Source organism: Mycteria americana, chromosome 18 (assembly GCF_035582795.1).
Source record: "Mycteria americana isolate JAX WOST 10 ecotype Jacksonville Zoo and Gardens chromosome 18, USCA_MyAme_1.0, whole genome shotgun sequence".
In the NCBI taxonomy this organism is placed as follows: domain Eukaryota; kingdom Metazoa; phylum Chordata; class Aves; order Ciconiiformes; family Ciconiidae; genus Mycteria; species Mycteria americana.
In genome coordinates this window covers 6,009,335-6,023,336 of record NC_134382.1, presented here as the reverse complement: position 1 = coordinate 6,023,336, position 14,002 = coordinate 6,009,335, and the positions used below count along the sequence as shown (strand labels likewise).

The 14,002-nt window shown below is 51.4% G+C and overlaps 1 protein-coding gene across 6 annotated transcripts in view; it reads right to left on the bottom strand.

Annotated features, from left to right (window-relative positions):
• CASZ1 (castor zinc finger 1) overlaps positions 1–14,002 on the bottom strand; it is a 110,382-nt gene that overhangs the window by 38,062 nt on the left and 58,318 nt on the right. For all 6 annotated transcript variants that reach the window (XM_075520521.1, XM_075520518.1, XM_075520522.1 and 3 more), the window contains exons 2-3: positions 11,078–11,647; positions 2,547–3,387 (exon numbers count right to left, since the gene is read on the bottom strand). In XM_075520521.1, the coding sequence (XP_075376636.1) occupies positions 2,547–3,387; positions 11,078–11,647 (1,411 nt within the window). The remainder of the gene's footprint in view (positions 1–2,546; positions 3,388–11,077; positions 11,648–14,002) is intronic.

Sequence of the window (14,002 nt, the reverse complement as noted above, 5' to 3'; positions counted from 1 at the left end):
ATGAAAACCTGTCTTTCCACAGAAAAATCTAAATACCCATTTACAAACAAGTGATGGCCACATGAAAACAAACACCTCCCTGAAGCACCTTGCAACACTGCCCTTATGTGCACGGAAGGGCCATTGAGACACATCTGCCGTAGGCTCAACCGTGGGAGAAGAGTCTCTGCTTCACCCATGCTGTGAGCTACTGCACATTTCCTATGGCCAGCAGGCACAGCGTACTCCTACCCAGTCCTGGCAATGTGGCTACAGCCCCCGAGATGGGGCTTTAATTGCCACTTTCTTCACACAGACACCCCAACTCCAATAGACAGATGGGGCAGCAGAGGTATTTATGTATTTTAATCATTGAGAAAACCAACCCAACTGCACCCAACTGTCACATAAGCCTGGGTTACTTAACATCATTAGGAAGCAGACAAAAATTACATCCTCAATGAGTTCAGCAAGAGGAAAAAGAGATCCAGGGCCAGACTCCAGCCTTCCTAAGAGACAGTGGCATACCAACACGATCCCAGCCAGGGTGTACAGCGTCTTCCTTCTCGGTTTTGCCCCCACCCAACCTCCACTCCTACTCACGACAGCTCTGTAGCCTGGTTTAAACAAGGACACTTTCGCACAGAGTTCACTTGAAGTAGGTAGATTAGTTCAGGGCAGGTTAATAGCATTAGATGTTAGAGAGTTTAAACCCATGGCGAGGGTATATGTGCATACGTGTGAGAGTAAGGGGTAATTCCTGCCAGGTTATCCGGTCCCAGTGGGGACTGTGAATGGAAAGGCAGGTCCCAGATACCACAGTTAGCACTTCCTCCACCAGCACAATTAACGGGCTGCTTTCTTTTATCACGAAAGCCTGTATCTAGTAAGCAGCCTGAAGGGACCAGAGCCCCTTCTGTACTCCAATGTGCGATCAGGACACCGGGAACTGCCAGGTTGAAAGTCCTGGTCACCTCCATTCTTGTTGCAGCCCTATCATGATGCCCCAGTCGAGGAAGTCCTGTGGCTAGAGGAGGGATCACCATGGTGCTGCAAACCCACACCTGCAAGTGGCAGGAAATGAGCAAGAGAAAGGAAATCAAACTGGGATCCCAGTGCAACACCAAAGCAGATAAGAGGAGGCTCACAGGCCCCCAAGCACAGCTCTAGGATGGCCACTGAACTCCAGGCAGCTGAGCGTTCTGCAGACTCTTCAGGCACAAAGCCCCTGGCCAAGTCACCCATCACAACAAGGCACTGTGCCTACAGGAATGTTTACATCGCAGTGTTTTTTAGTAATAGGAGTCCCTGCCTGCCATCTGGAGCACACACAGGGTTCATCCTGAGCGGGGGCCAGGTGCAGATGTTAATAATCCTCTGCCCTTTCCCATACACCTTAACCATAGAGCTCCCAAATCTGTCTGTGGGCAGTTGGGAAATGACCGTTTCACATGGAAGACAGGTAGCATTAGCTCTGCCTTCCAATGGGGAAACATGGAAAAGTGGGGGATGCAGACTTGCCTGAGACTGCAAAGAGCATTCAAGTGAGGATTCAGCCCAAGGCCTCCCAGGTCCACCTATTAAACATCCTCCTTACCAGAGGGCAACACAGTAGGGTGCATGTGATGACATTTGCCACAGAAGTGCAGGCCAGAGGTTCTAGACTTACTACAAATGACCCCATGGGATTCACAGCTCACAACAGCCCGAGGTTCACAGTGAGAAACAAGTAAATCCAAACCATGACAAGAAAGCAGAGAAGTCCCTCCCTTCCTCCCTGTTTGCAGCCTCACATACACATGTAGCTTTTCTACAGCCACCACCTCTGGAAGCCACATTAAAAAGTAATCCAAGGTTTGGCAAGGCCTTCAGATATCTCCATTCAGTCAATGGCATCGCTGCAGAGATTGCCAGCAATGTATGTGTAGGAGGTTATTAGTGGTAATTGGGCTAATGAGTTTGCCCAGTCTGAGGGGTAATTGAATCACCTCTATTTGTGTAAGGAACAAGCAAATTAAGAATACACAGGCCTGGCCCCACAGAAGTATGTATATGCCTAACTCCCATGAAAATTGATGGGAATTAGGCACCAAAATGTCTTCTGAGTTCTGGGACAAACAAAAAGCCCCATCTTGGTAACAGTAAAGTCAGCAGAGTTTTGCCACTGAGTTAAATGGAAGCAAGAATCAGGTTCTCCTACTGACACAGCTGGGTGCCTGGGGAACTGGAAGAAGGAGAAAGTAAAGTAGTTACAACCTTGACCTTAGAGTGCTGACAGCACCATGTTCCCTCATCTTTCATTTTAACATACGAACCCAGGAGCTAGTGGGCTCTAGATTCATGGCTGTGACTGCTAATGGCAGGCCACATCCTTCATGCAAATAAGATAAACAGAGATATAAGGTGCAACAGAGGAGCAGACGCTCCAACAGAGAGCAAAAAGAAACATCACAGGACCAGTGCAGTATTTATCATCACAAGAACTGGAATTGCCCACTGATCCACACACAGACTTTAGGTATGATCCCCCACTAATACAAAGATAGGAAAAGTGGGAGGACACTTACTTTACTGTAGAGACTGTTCCAGTTGTGATGGAGTCTGTCTTGGAGAAAGTTGATTTCAGGTACTCAGGAGTGTTGAATGGCAATGAGACGGACTGCTCTGGCCCAGCCACAGGAGTGCTGCTGGGGGTACTGGCGAGGGGAGCAGGGGCCAGGCTGGGTGTTGGAGCTTTTACTGGAGTAAGCTTCTGAATGTTCCTCACATCATACTTGGAAGGCCGGCCTACCTTGCCTGTCTTGAAGGCGATGGCTCCTCCCATGTCTGGGCTTCCTTCTCCAGGCTTGAAAAGGTGCAAGTACTTGACATTTTCTAGGTCATACTTGGAGGCCTTCTTGTAAGTGTTGCCATTTTGTGGCCTGATGCTCTCCCCTGTCTTCAGCTTCTGAATGAAGAAGTCATATTTGGAGGCCCGTGACATCAGGCCCTGCATCTGGGAACTGCTGGGAGAGGGCAGCGGCAGGATGGTGGCTTTGGTCTCCGTCAGCATGGAGGCATCTGGACCTGGCACCCGAATGGGCTGTGCCAGCACTGAGGAAGTTTCTTTGCCCAGCTTGGAGCCCAACTCCTCAGATTTGGCCAAGTGCATGGGCCAAGAGAGCTGCTCTCCAGCTTTCAGTTTGCGGATGTACTCCTCATACTTGGAGAAGCGGGCTCGTTTGCTCATGGCATCCTCGCCAGGGAGAGAGGCAGCAGTCGCAGTGGCCTCTGAGGTAGCAGCATTTAGCTTGTCAAAGCTGATCTTGCGGGCCAGCTCATCCCGCATGTTCTGATCGTCATAGCCAAACATGCCCAGGAACTCATTCATGGTGGTGGCGGCATAATCTCGCAGCGATGAAGCTTCCCCTACAGAGAACCAAAGCGAGAGCGTCACACAAGGCGTTGATTTTTCTTCTCCTCCCATACCAGCACTAGTAGCGGGGAGGGGGAGTAAGGGGAGAGGGGAACATGATCTACTGACGTTTGGCTCACTTGTTAGGTTTTACGACTCTTAAATTAATTTGTTTTAAAAAAAAAAAGTAATTAATACTGGGGTAAAATAAAAAGAGTTCATCAATGCCAGGAAAATCAATTTCCTAAATGTTCTAGCCGATGGCTTTTCAGTACATTAAACAAAGTTTCATAAATGTCTCTGCACTCTTGCCTTGGCCTAATATGAAGAAAAAGTAATTTTACTGGAAGTGAGACCAACGCCAATACGCCAAGGTTTGTACAGTTCTGTCCTTGTGTGTGTTTGTATATGGAAGGAGGTGCACAGAGGCTAGACAGCAGTGTGTCTGCGTGTGTAAGGGGGGGTAGAAACGTGAGATATGCTATGTGTGTTGGTGAACAGCACGGCTGAGAGCAGGCAGGACAGCATGGTGTGAAACGGATAAGGGAGACAGGGCAAGACAATGTATGGGGTGGAGCAGGAGGAAGGCAGAATGGAAAAGTGCCGAGTAGAGAAGGAAAGCAGCAGAGATGGAGATGAATTAAGGTGGGGGAAGAGCACGAGAAGCTTGGCAGTGAGGAGTGGGGGGATGGAGTGGAGAAGAGAAGGCAAGACAAAGACAGGACAGTTCCCCATAGCTGTTGCAGTCCTTCTCTTCCCTGTCAATTTTCTAAGATTTCTTTTCACCCAACTTGCTCCCTTCCTTCTCAATCCCAGTGACTGGAGAGCTACTACTCTCCACGTGAAAAGGGGCCACAGTTCAGCGAAGGCTGTGGAAACCTACAGGCAGCCTCCTGAGCAGCCAGGAACAGCTTCCAGTAAGACCAGGAAAGGGAAAAGTCCATGCAGGTGCAAAATGGGTAAGGAACAGCCTTTTCTCCATCAGGATTTGGACTGAGGACAGAAAGAGCTGTTGTCTTGATGTGGGCTCCAGAGAGGGGGGGAAAGCCTGTTCTCTGGAGCGTGGGTTGGGGAAGGGCCAGGAAGGGCTTAGTGTTCCTAGGCGTGATCATAGGGAGGAAGAATGAGCAAAAGCTGTCCTTCGTTGGGTCTCTCCCTCCCTCCCTCCCCTACTCCCTCAGGCAGTTTCACAGGCCACCAGGAGGGGAAGAACACACATCTGGAGGTCACCCAGTATCAGTGTAAAGGAGGAAATAAAGATTGCTCTGACGTGCCAGCTTGGACTCATTTAGGCTTCAGTCTGACACAGCGCTCCTCCTCCTCTCCTTCTTGCTTTCTCCTGCAGAGTAAAGATTTACTGTGTGCAGGAGTTCTTCAAACCTCCCTCGTCATCTTTTCCAATCACTCGCTCTAGCTCTCATGAGCAAGCACACGCGTTCACAGGGAGCCAGCACAGGCAGGTACACTGGCAGCAGAATGGAGGTTCTGGGCACTGGGTCCAGCCCAAACCAAATCAACACTGCGTTGAAACACAGTGGAAAAGGAAGGCACCAAGACACAGCCACAGAACAGGTCAACAGATCCAAAGCCTGAAAACGGACCCTTAAAATTTGGGGGATCTGACAGCCAGTGATGCCATACGTACAGGCATGCACATACATGAGAGCATTTCTGCGCACACAAGACCCAGCCAATGAGTAAGTCAAAGTTCAATAGCCATCAGCTTCCACAAATCAGTTTCCACAGGACTATACGGAGGAAGAGACTGCTTGTAATGGGCACTAAAATGAGCAAGACCATGAGGGTCGTATTCCTGTTTCAGCATTGCCCAGTATAGCTGTGCTCATGTAGCAGAAGTGCTGCTGCACTAGTTGCCTGTGTACGTGGTACGTGAGAAAGACAATGCAAAGGACGTGCCTGGAGCCGGCAAGCAGAAGGACAAAGATGCATCTGCTAAGTGCTGGGATCTGGTTTAGCCCAAAATGGCTTTCCAGTTCTGGGCATTTAGGCCCAGCATCCTGCATGGGATTTTGGGATGCCTGACTTCAGCATGAACACCCTGTTAGTTACTGAATGGGTGGCAATGCTCTTGCAGCGTCTGGCTCAGGCTGTAGCTTTTTGTTCTCGCACAAACTCATGGGTCAGTATTAATCTTAAAGGATGTTAAATGCAGAATCATGCCCCACAGTGTCCAATAACAAGACTTGTCAGAAGGAAACCACAAGGAAAGGCTGTATTACTCCATCCTCAGAGGTAGGATCACTTCACCTGTGCTTCCCCACTTGGCCCTCTCCTGTGGCCCCTCCAACACCCTACCAAAGCCATCAACTTTATCTTTCATACACAGACATCATAAATAATTTCATCTTGCTTTAAAGCAGTTCTCCTTTTTACCTCTTTTTCTCTCTTCTCCACCTCCATTTCAGTGTAACCCTATGACCCAACAGAAGTGATTAAACCCATTAAATCCCTACTGGGTCTAACACTTCCCTCTTTCTGTTAAATCTGCTTTCCCTGTTCTGCTTTTCCTCTCTTTTTGGACCTGTAAAACAATCCCCTAGCCTCCTTCACAATGCCCTGACTTCCAAGCACTGCACAGAAAAACTCTAGCCAGCCTGTGCCAAACTGCAAGGGGAGAAAGAATACCACAGAGAGGATCTGATAGGAAATTAAACTATTAAGTGTGATTTTCACTAGCTTTAACAGCTGCCCTGAAAGCCAGCCAACCCCTTTCCTTCTTTATCCTAACCTGCAGCACACAAAAAAAAGAGGGGAGACCCTCTTTTTCAATCCCACATCTGAAATCAGTTTTACAAATCCCAGCTCGGTTCAGGCCCCACAGACATTACAGATCCAGAGAGGAGATTCAAGGAAACCTAGTATTTTCTTTTAACACTGGAGAAAATAAAATATTGTCGGAGACCAGCTCCTTTTTAAACTTCCTCTCATCTGCACACCTGGTCTTGGAAAGCATCTTTGGAACCCATGTGGCGAGACCTCAGTTGGTGCAAACAATCAGATGCAAAACCCAAGACCATAGGAAAGGGGGAGTTTTCAGACCTTTTTTTGAGCTTTGCAAAGTCTTGAGCTTGAGATCAGGTTTCACTACCCTGGATTTAATCCTCTCATCCCCCAAAACACCTTACACTCTGCTTTTCCTTTGCTCAAATTTGGTTCCAGATGATCGCGATACCCTCCCTGATCAACACCTTTGCCAGTGCTGCTCAGTCTTTCCTCATCCGCATTTGAGATGAAACCCTGGCCAGTTCCCACTACTCACTGCCTAGCAAAGGCACCTTCACTCATCCCAGCATGAGCCCACCAACACATCCTCAAGCCAAGACAACCTTCATTTATTTGCACAGGCACCTACCCAGAAGGCTAGAGGGTCTTCAAGGGGAGGCACCTCATGGAAGGGAGCTGTCTCACCACAAAGATGGTATGAGACCCAGCCAACTCATTTCACATACACTTTCAAACAACAGTGAAGAGGTAATTATCATCACCCGCTCGACAGAAAACCCTCCCCATACCCCCACACAGACAAAAGCGAAGCAGGACAGTGGCTGGGAAACCCTGTGAAAAGTGCACAGGCCTGGAAGGCACAGGAAGCATTGTCCCTGGGTCTTCTTCCCCCAGCCCTGCACTGCATTTTCCTCTCCTTTTCTATGTGATAATAAAAGGGCTCCCTCTCCCCTTGCCGCTGCTCTCCATTTGTGGGCATTGCCAAAGAGCAGAGATCTGTGTGTCTCAGAGCAGCTATCGTATCACAAAGGATCCGAAGCTAGCAAAAAAGGGGCTAAAAATAGCCTGCAGCAGCACACTATATATGGATGGAAAAGCAAAACAGCCCAAATGGAGTGCAAGGTCTGGATACTGGGGGATGGGACATCCCAGCCAGGGCTCTGTCCTTTATTCTGCTTGGGAGGGAAAACATGTAGGCTTGGGGGCTATAGGATAACAAGCAAGAAACTGGCACTCATCATGCACGTTCTCCCAAGTGGAGTCTCCCCAGGAAATTACGAAGAGAAGACCCCCCCTTGTTGAAAACAGGGCAAATATTCCCTTTCCAAGAGACTTAGCCGACAGGCTAAGAAAAGAAAGGAGAACTTTGAAAGCTTGTCCAGGGGAAAGCTCCTGGTGACTACTTTAGCCCACTATGTAAGTAACAGGCAGTGTAAAGAACATGGGACTGTATAGGAAAATCTCCCCGGGTATGTGTGCGTCAGTGAGAGATTGTGGAAAGGGATCTGTCAGAGACTGTACTGGGAAATGTAAATGCTATATATAAATGTGCGTAGAGAACTATGGGTCAGCCAGTGTGCAGGAGAGGGTGCGTGAATGAAGAAACGTATCTGCATGTCCAGATCAGCTTCTGACACCCACCTCCTGACAGATGCGACTCCTGAACATGTTTCCTTAGCTGTGTACCAGAGAAGGAGGCCCATAAGGCAAGACTGAGCACCAACTCATTAGTCCCTTGTTTCCAAGGGGTGGCTCAGAAAATGAAATAGGGATGCCATACATGCATGTTCCCCATCTTGTTTCAAAGCATGAGGATTGAATAGCATGGACCAAGTCTTTGCCAACTCCTGCCTGATGCACAACAAGCCTCACTGTCTCACCCTGGAAGGAGACAAAGGTGGCAGGGATTTGGCATTAGACTACAGGAGGTGCTAGTGGAGGACACGAGCAGTAGCTGAAGTCCCTTAAAGCAGGCTGTGTGTGTACACACTGGGACTCCAAGAAGCAGGAACCCTTCCCAGCCTCATATAATCAGGATCACTTTCCCCACTGATCAAGAAAGCCCAGCTAGATGTAAGATCTGGTTTTCTGTGTGGCTCCTGCTTTTTATGCAAGTTTCCAGCTGATCAAAGAAGTATGGGCTCAATTTTAAATGCTGCTGAGCACTGCCAGCTCTGTATCTTCTATGTCCTCAGAGAGAGGAACGGGCGCTCAGAACCTTCAAAACCAGGTTCCTGTGATGACTGCCCCGAGGCCGCGTTGAGCAGGAGGGCAGAGCTGTATTCCTCTCCTTTGACCTGACTGCCTCCTGCTATCCCCAGCTCACAGGAAAAAAAACTCCTTTTTGGTATAGGCGGTTCCAGATCTCACTGGAATAAACTTGCACTTGCACCCAGGAACACCAGGTCTGAGAGGACTCGGTGATGAACAGCTTAAAATCCATTTTCTGGAACATTGACAGAAAAAGACAGAAGAGGAAAAGAACTTTGTCCTTTCCAAAGCAAGACATGTTTCAGTTTGTGCTTTCCAGGGAAACATTGCAAACGACATTTACAACAGGGTTCTTGAAACAGACGCTCAAGAGCTGGCAGCACGTCTGTTTGCAAGTCAAATCCCATGGGGCTGTATATGTAAACCGGACCCTGCATGTGCCATTACCTGCCTCAAACATAAATGAGTCTTCAGCCCCCCATGAATGCTTATACATTTTTTGCATAATCCTTTGACAATACAGCCCCACTGTATTTTTTTTACTGAGAACTCCTACCCCAGTGAAAAACCTCAGTTCCTTTTAATTTTCCCCAGTTTGGTAACGTATTTTTTACATTTAAGTTCCCCTCCTTTTAGTTTTTGTAGCAAATAGAAGCTGCAAATGGGGGGGAATTAAAACAAACTAAAAACGGAGTCCAGGCACAATCACCTTGTGTCTGGGAACGACAAGGGCTTTCCTATCAAAGGAAACTGAAGGTCACACTTTTCCTCATTGATCTTGCAATGTTTGTTAATTACTCTGTCACTGATGTGGCGAAGGATAATTAAACAGCTCTGTTTATATCTTATATGCATAATTATGTGCGCTGCCACTGAACTCATGAAGACTAGAGAATGTGCCTCTCCAGAAGGGGAACGGACAGACGGAGATGAGTTTTGGCTGCATTATTAACAGGAGGAAGAAAACACGCGCACACACAAAAGGAGGAAAGTTTGATGGATTCACAAAGTGCTGAGATCAGGGGAGGGGTGCGTGCAGGTGGAGCAGATTAGGGGGAGATCTTTCAATTACAGATCCAATCCAGCTGAGTGACAAATCGGGGGAGGGAGCTGCTCTGCCCTAATGGAGAGAATTCAATTTACCCTAAGCTTTTACCAAGGCTTAGCACTCATATGCCCCCCAAAATCAGGCTGGGGGGAACGTGGGTATCAGAAGTGAGAAAGAAATTCAGCTGGGGCTTTCCCCAACATCTCTTGCTGAATTCAGCTTTTGAATGACCCACAAAAATAAGGTGGGAGCTATCTGAAAATGAGAAATGCACACACAGCCTGGGGCAAAACACCTTGCAACTGCACGCAAGTCGGCATCCCGGACCGAAGCGCTGGGGGACATCCAGGTTTGGTACTGGCAGCTTCACCAGTGCAAACCCGACCTCAGGGTGTGCTACCCTGTGGGCAGCGCTCCCAGGCCTGCCTCGTGAAGGAGGCCACGCCACGGCCAGCAGTAACCCCTCAGCCCCTCCAGCCGGGATGAGGGAACACGCAGCAGCAAGAAGGGAAGGCAATGCATTACGTGTTGGACGGCTCTCTTACGGGCTCTTACGTGACGCCCAGGAAGGGGCACCTGGGCTGCCAGGCCAACCAGGGATAAGGGACAAGGTCAGGTAGCGCTTAGACAGCGGCTCGCTCCACGCTTGCTACCAGCACGGCAGCGCCGAGCCCCCGAGCAGCAGAGGGCAGCGGCCGGGGCTCGGCGGGGTCCCGCACGGGACGTGGGGCCACCCCGGCCTTGCCCTGGCACAGCTCGGCCTCCCCGCCCGTTCCCCCGGGGAAAGCCGCCGCCCCCGCCTACCTCCGACGGCGGCAGCCGCTCCTTCCAGAACCTTCGCCCCGGCCGGCCGTTGGGCGGGGTGGGGCCCGTGCCGGTCCCGCCGCCCCAGGTGTGGGCGCCCGCGGGCTGTCGGCCCCGGTCCCGGCCCCGGTCCCGGCCCCGGCCGCCGCAGGTGCAGCCCCTCCCCGGCGCCTCTTCCCGGAGCTGCCCCCGGGAGCCCCCGAGCTCTCGCAGGCGGCCGCGCCGGCCCTGCCCGTGAACGCCGGGGGAAGGGGCTGCCCGGCACCTCCGCGGGCAGCTGGACTGCAGCATGCACCGGGTTGAAATGAATGCAGGATGAGGTGCGGGCTTTCCCCCTCCAGCCCCGGGCTCCCGTGGTCAACTCTGACCTCGGGGTTCATTACCATTGAGTAAGGTGCAACATGTGGGCATGAGCGTGTTTACGCAACCCCGCCTGCGATGCAACGCGCCACACAGCCGGCGTGTGTGGGAATGCGCTGCAGAACCCACCTGGGATTTGCCACATGGGCACTCTGCTTTTTTCCCGCCCATGCGGAAATACACAACCAGAAAACCAGCACACCCCACAGCTATCTCCGTCTGAATGGTGTGAAGGAGTCTGCAGGGGGAGATCTACTCCACCAAGGGATCTATGGTCTGGGAAGAGCCATCCAGCCACATCCACCCCAACAAACACCACTCTCGGGAAGGGGAGGCTGAAGCAGAGGCAAACTCAGCACGGTCCCAAGAGCAAAATGCTAGGCCCCTGCAAGGGGATTGGGGCTTTCACCCTCCTCCTCGGCTGCCAGATGCAGACAGTATCTGCCATGGACACACAGCAACAGCTTCGTCTGTCCCACAGAAAACGCGACGCTGAAGCTGCCCCACGCAGGGAGGTGGAGGGGCAGAGGGCTTACCTGAGGTGGTTCCTCCCCCCAGCTTGGAGCCTGTCTCGCCACTGGAGGACCGGTAGGCATCGTCCTTTGAGGCCGGCCCGTCAGAATCCCTGTCATCCAAGAAGTTGCCATCCTGCGAGCCCCTCAGAGCGTCCGCCTCGTCCCCGTTGTCTTCCTCATCACTGCAGCCCTTGGGCTGCACCATGTAAACCCCTTCGGGGGGCACCTCCGCGCTCTCGGCGCCCTTACATTCCTTGCCTTCCGCTCGCCCCAGCAAGGGCTCCTCGTTGTATTCCCCGTTCACCCACTTCTCAATCACCTCCCTCCTTTTGTCCTCCTCGATCTTCTGCACGCGGCTGAGTCCATCTGAAAACTCTGTCCCCAGCTCCTTGGTCCCAGGCTGAGGCAGGTCCTTGTTGCTGCTCTCCCGCTGCAGCCCCTTGTCCACTCGTGCCTGTTCGGCTCCCCCGTGGTCGAAGACGACCTGGCGGCTCAGCTTGGCACAGATTGCATTTAGCTTCAGGCCGCCTTTGCGCTTGGCAGCCATTGTGGGTTTTCCTGAGGTTGCGTCAGTGCATATAGTTCTTTCAGCTGGAAAGAGAGAGGGGAGAGAAGCAAGGAAGGGCATTAGTGGGATCAGACAGCTCGAACCCAAACAGCAAATGGCTGGTCCCAACCCAACGGGCCTTCAAGCACAGCCAGCGTCATCCTCTGAAAGGTGGGACTGCCATCTGTTTCCTAAGCTCTGAGTGGAAGCCCAGCCAGGAGAGCCCGGTGAGAGGCACGCTCTGAACCTGCTGGTACCAAAGGATGCCACTGGCCTCAAGAAAGAGGCACGTATTTATGCTGGGACTGAACTGCGCTCAGAAGGCCCCAGACATCTCAGGCAGGTGAATATGGTAGAGACCAGCCTTTGCTCCTGGCTCAGGCAGGATATGAAGTCTGTTAAAAGCTTCACTTGCTCTCTCCTTCAGACTGCAGCACCACCTGCTTTTAGGTCCCCAGCTCCATCCCAGACGTGTTGGCGGCCAAAACCACACCAGCCAGTAACTGCTCCCAAGCACCTGTAGCACGGAGAACAGCTTCCCAAGCCTAACCCTAGGGACGGTGAGGAATTCACTTAATGGGGTTTACGCATAGTCTCAGAGAAGAGAACCAGTGTGGACCAGAAAGAACCAGTACAGAGGACAGGAGCCCTGGCACGTGTGTGCGCTGGAGCACCAGACTGGTGTGTGGCAGTCATATGGGAGAAAATTGGGTTGGTATCAGTTGATCAGGCCCCTTTGCCTGCTCGCTCGCTCGCTCTCACACACACAGGAAATTCTGCTCTCACACTTCCCAGCACAATCAGCTAATTAGTGTGGGTTTGTTATTTTAATGTAGTTTATTCATATGTGACAGCTAGTAAAGGAGGGGTAAGAGAAAGTGGGGGGAGAAAGGAAGAAGGTAAGGTCTTAACTTCAAGGTCACAGAGAATCTTGAACTAAATGGTCCCTATCACAGTCACTTGCGTAATTATTGCACCAACAATTAACAAGGTTCCATCACAAATAAAAGCAAAAACTGATTCTAAAGCAGCTGCATTGTCTCATTTCCCTCTTTATTTATGATACCTCCAAGAGACACCCAGGCTAAGAAGGGTTAAAGGTCCCAAGGCAAGAAATGTGCACACAGCCTGGCTCTTCCCCCAGCGCACCGAGGCAGACCCTGCTCTGTCTCCCAGGGCTCGGGAAGAGCACCCGGTAAAATGCCTGCCAGACACACGCGCCACTGGAGTTACTGTGGGGACATTGCTGGAGGTCTCTTGGACTTCATGTCGTGCTGAAAGAGGGGCCCATCACATGCAGAGCGAACAGAAACCGTCTCCAGACCTCGAATGGTGAGAACGGGTTCCTCCATTGCACAGGAGTCCCTCCTAGCAGCTCAGCCCACACCTCCCTGTCACCAGCACAGAGGTGCTGCTCCACAGAAGCACAGTGAGATTAATCAGACCCCCTACAATGCATCCAGAAGCCATCGTGACAGCCCCTAATCCCATAACATGACAGCCCAATACAAACAGACTGAAACTTTAGACCTGCTGTCCAAGAGCCAGAGAGTGGCTGCTTAGCGTAAACTCCTGACAGCTTCAGACACGCTTCCCTGTCAAGGACTGCAAGAAAAATAACCCCCCGACAAATATATCAGCCCCCGACACAAAGGGAGGCAAAATGTACTCCTCCACTTTCCAAACGCATGCCCACCCCGGCACTAACACCTACGTGCAATCATGCTTTCCTGAAGGGAAAGCACACGTTGCCCCCAAACACATACCTCCCCATCTAGAAATTATAGCTGTTCAAGAGCTGTATGTATGCGCTGGCACGCTCCATAAATGTAGTCATACACATACGGGTTAAAAAGTCCCATCTCCCCAAAATACATTCCTGTACATTTCCCCACGCATTTCCCTTTCACACATTCCCCAACACACGCACACAGTCCTCACGCATACAGATGGGCACAGGCAGACGCCCATAAAGCTGCAAAAGTCTCTGTGTGCTGGCACCTTCCCTTCCCATCACATTCCCACTCTATTTAGGGCAGAAAGTGAAGGCCGATCCTATGCACAACTGGTACCACAGAGGGAATCTCAGGAGGCTGCTGTGAGCTCCAGCTGGAGCCTGGCCAGGACACCTACAGCTCACGCCTGTATGCTTGGGCGAAGGGCCAGCAGAGCCTCGATGGCTGCAGGTGGTTAGGACGGTGCTTCCCGCGTGGTGCGGTGCCTGCCCAGGGCTGGGGCACTGGGTCAGCACTGAATCACCAGCGCCGCTCTCCTGAACGCTGCCTGGTGATTCCCCGTCCACGTTCTCACGATACCCAGCCCTGCTTAACTGGTGAGATCAGCACCGCTCGCAGCTGGAGATAACTGGGAGGCAGACACGCGGCAGCCCAAATCCCCAC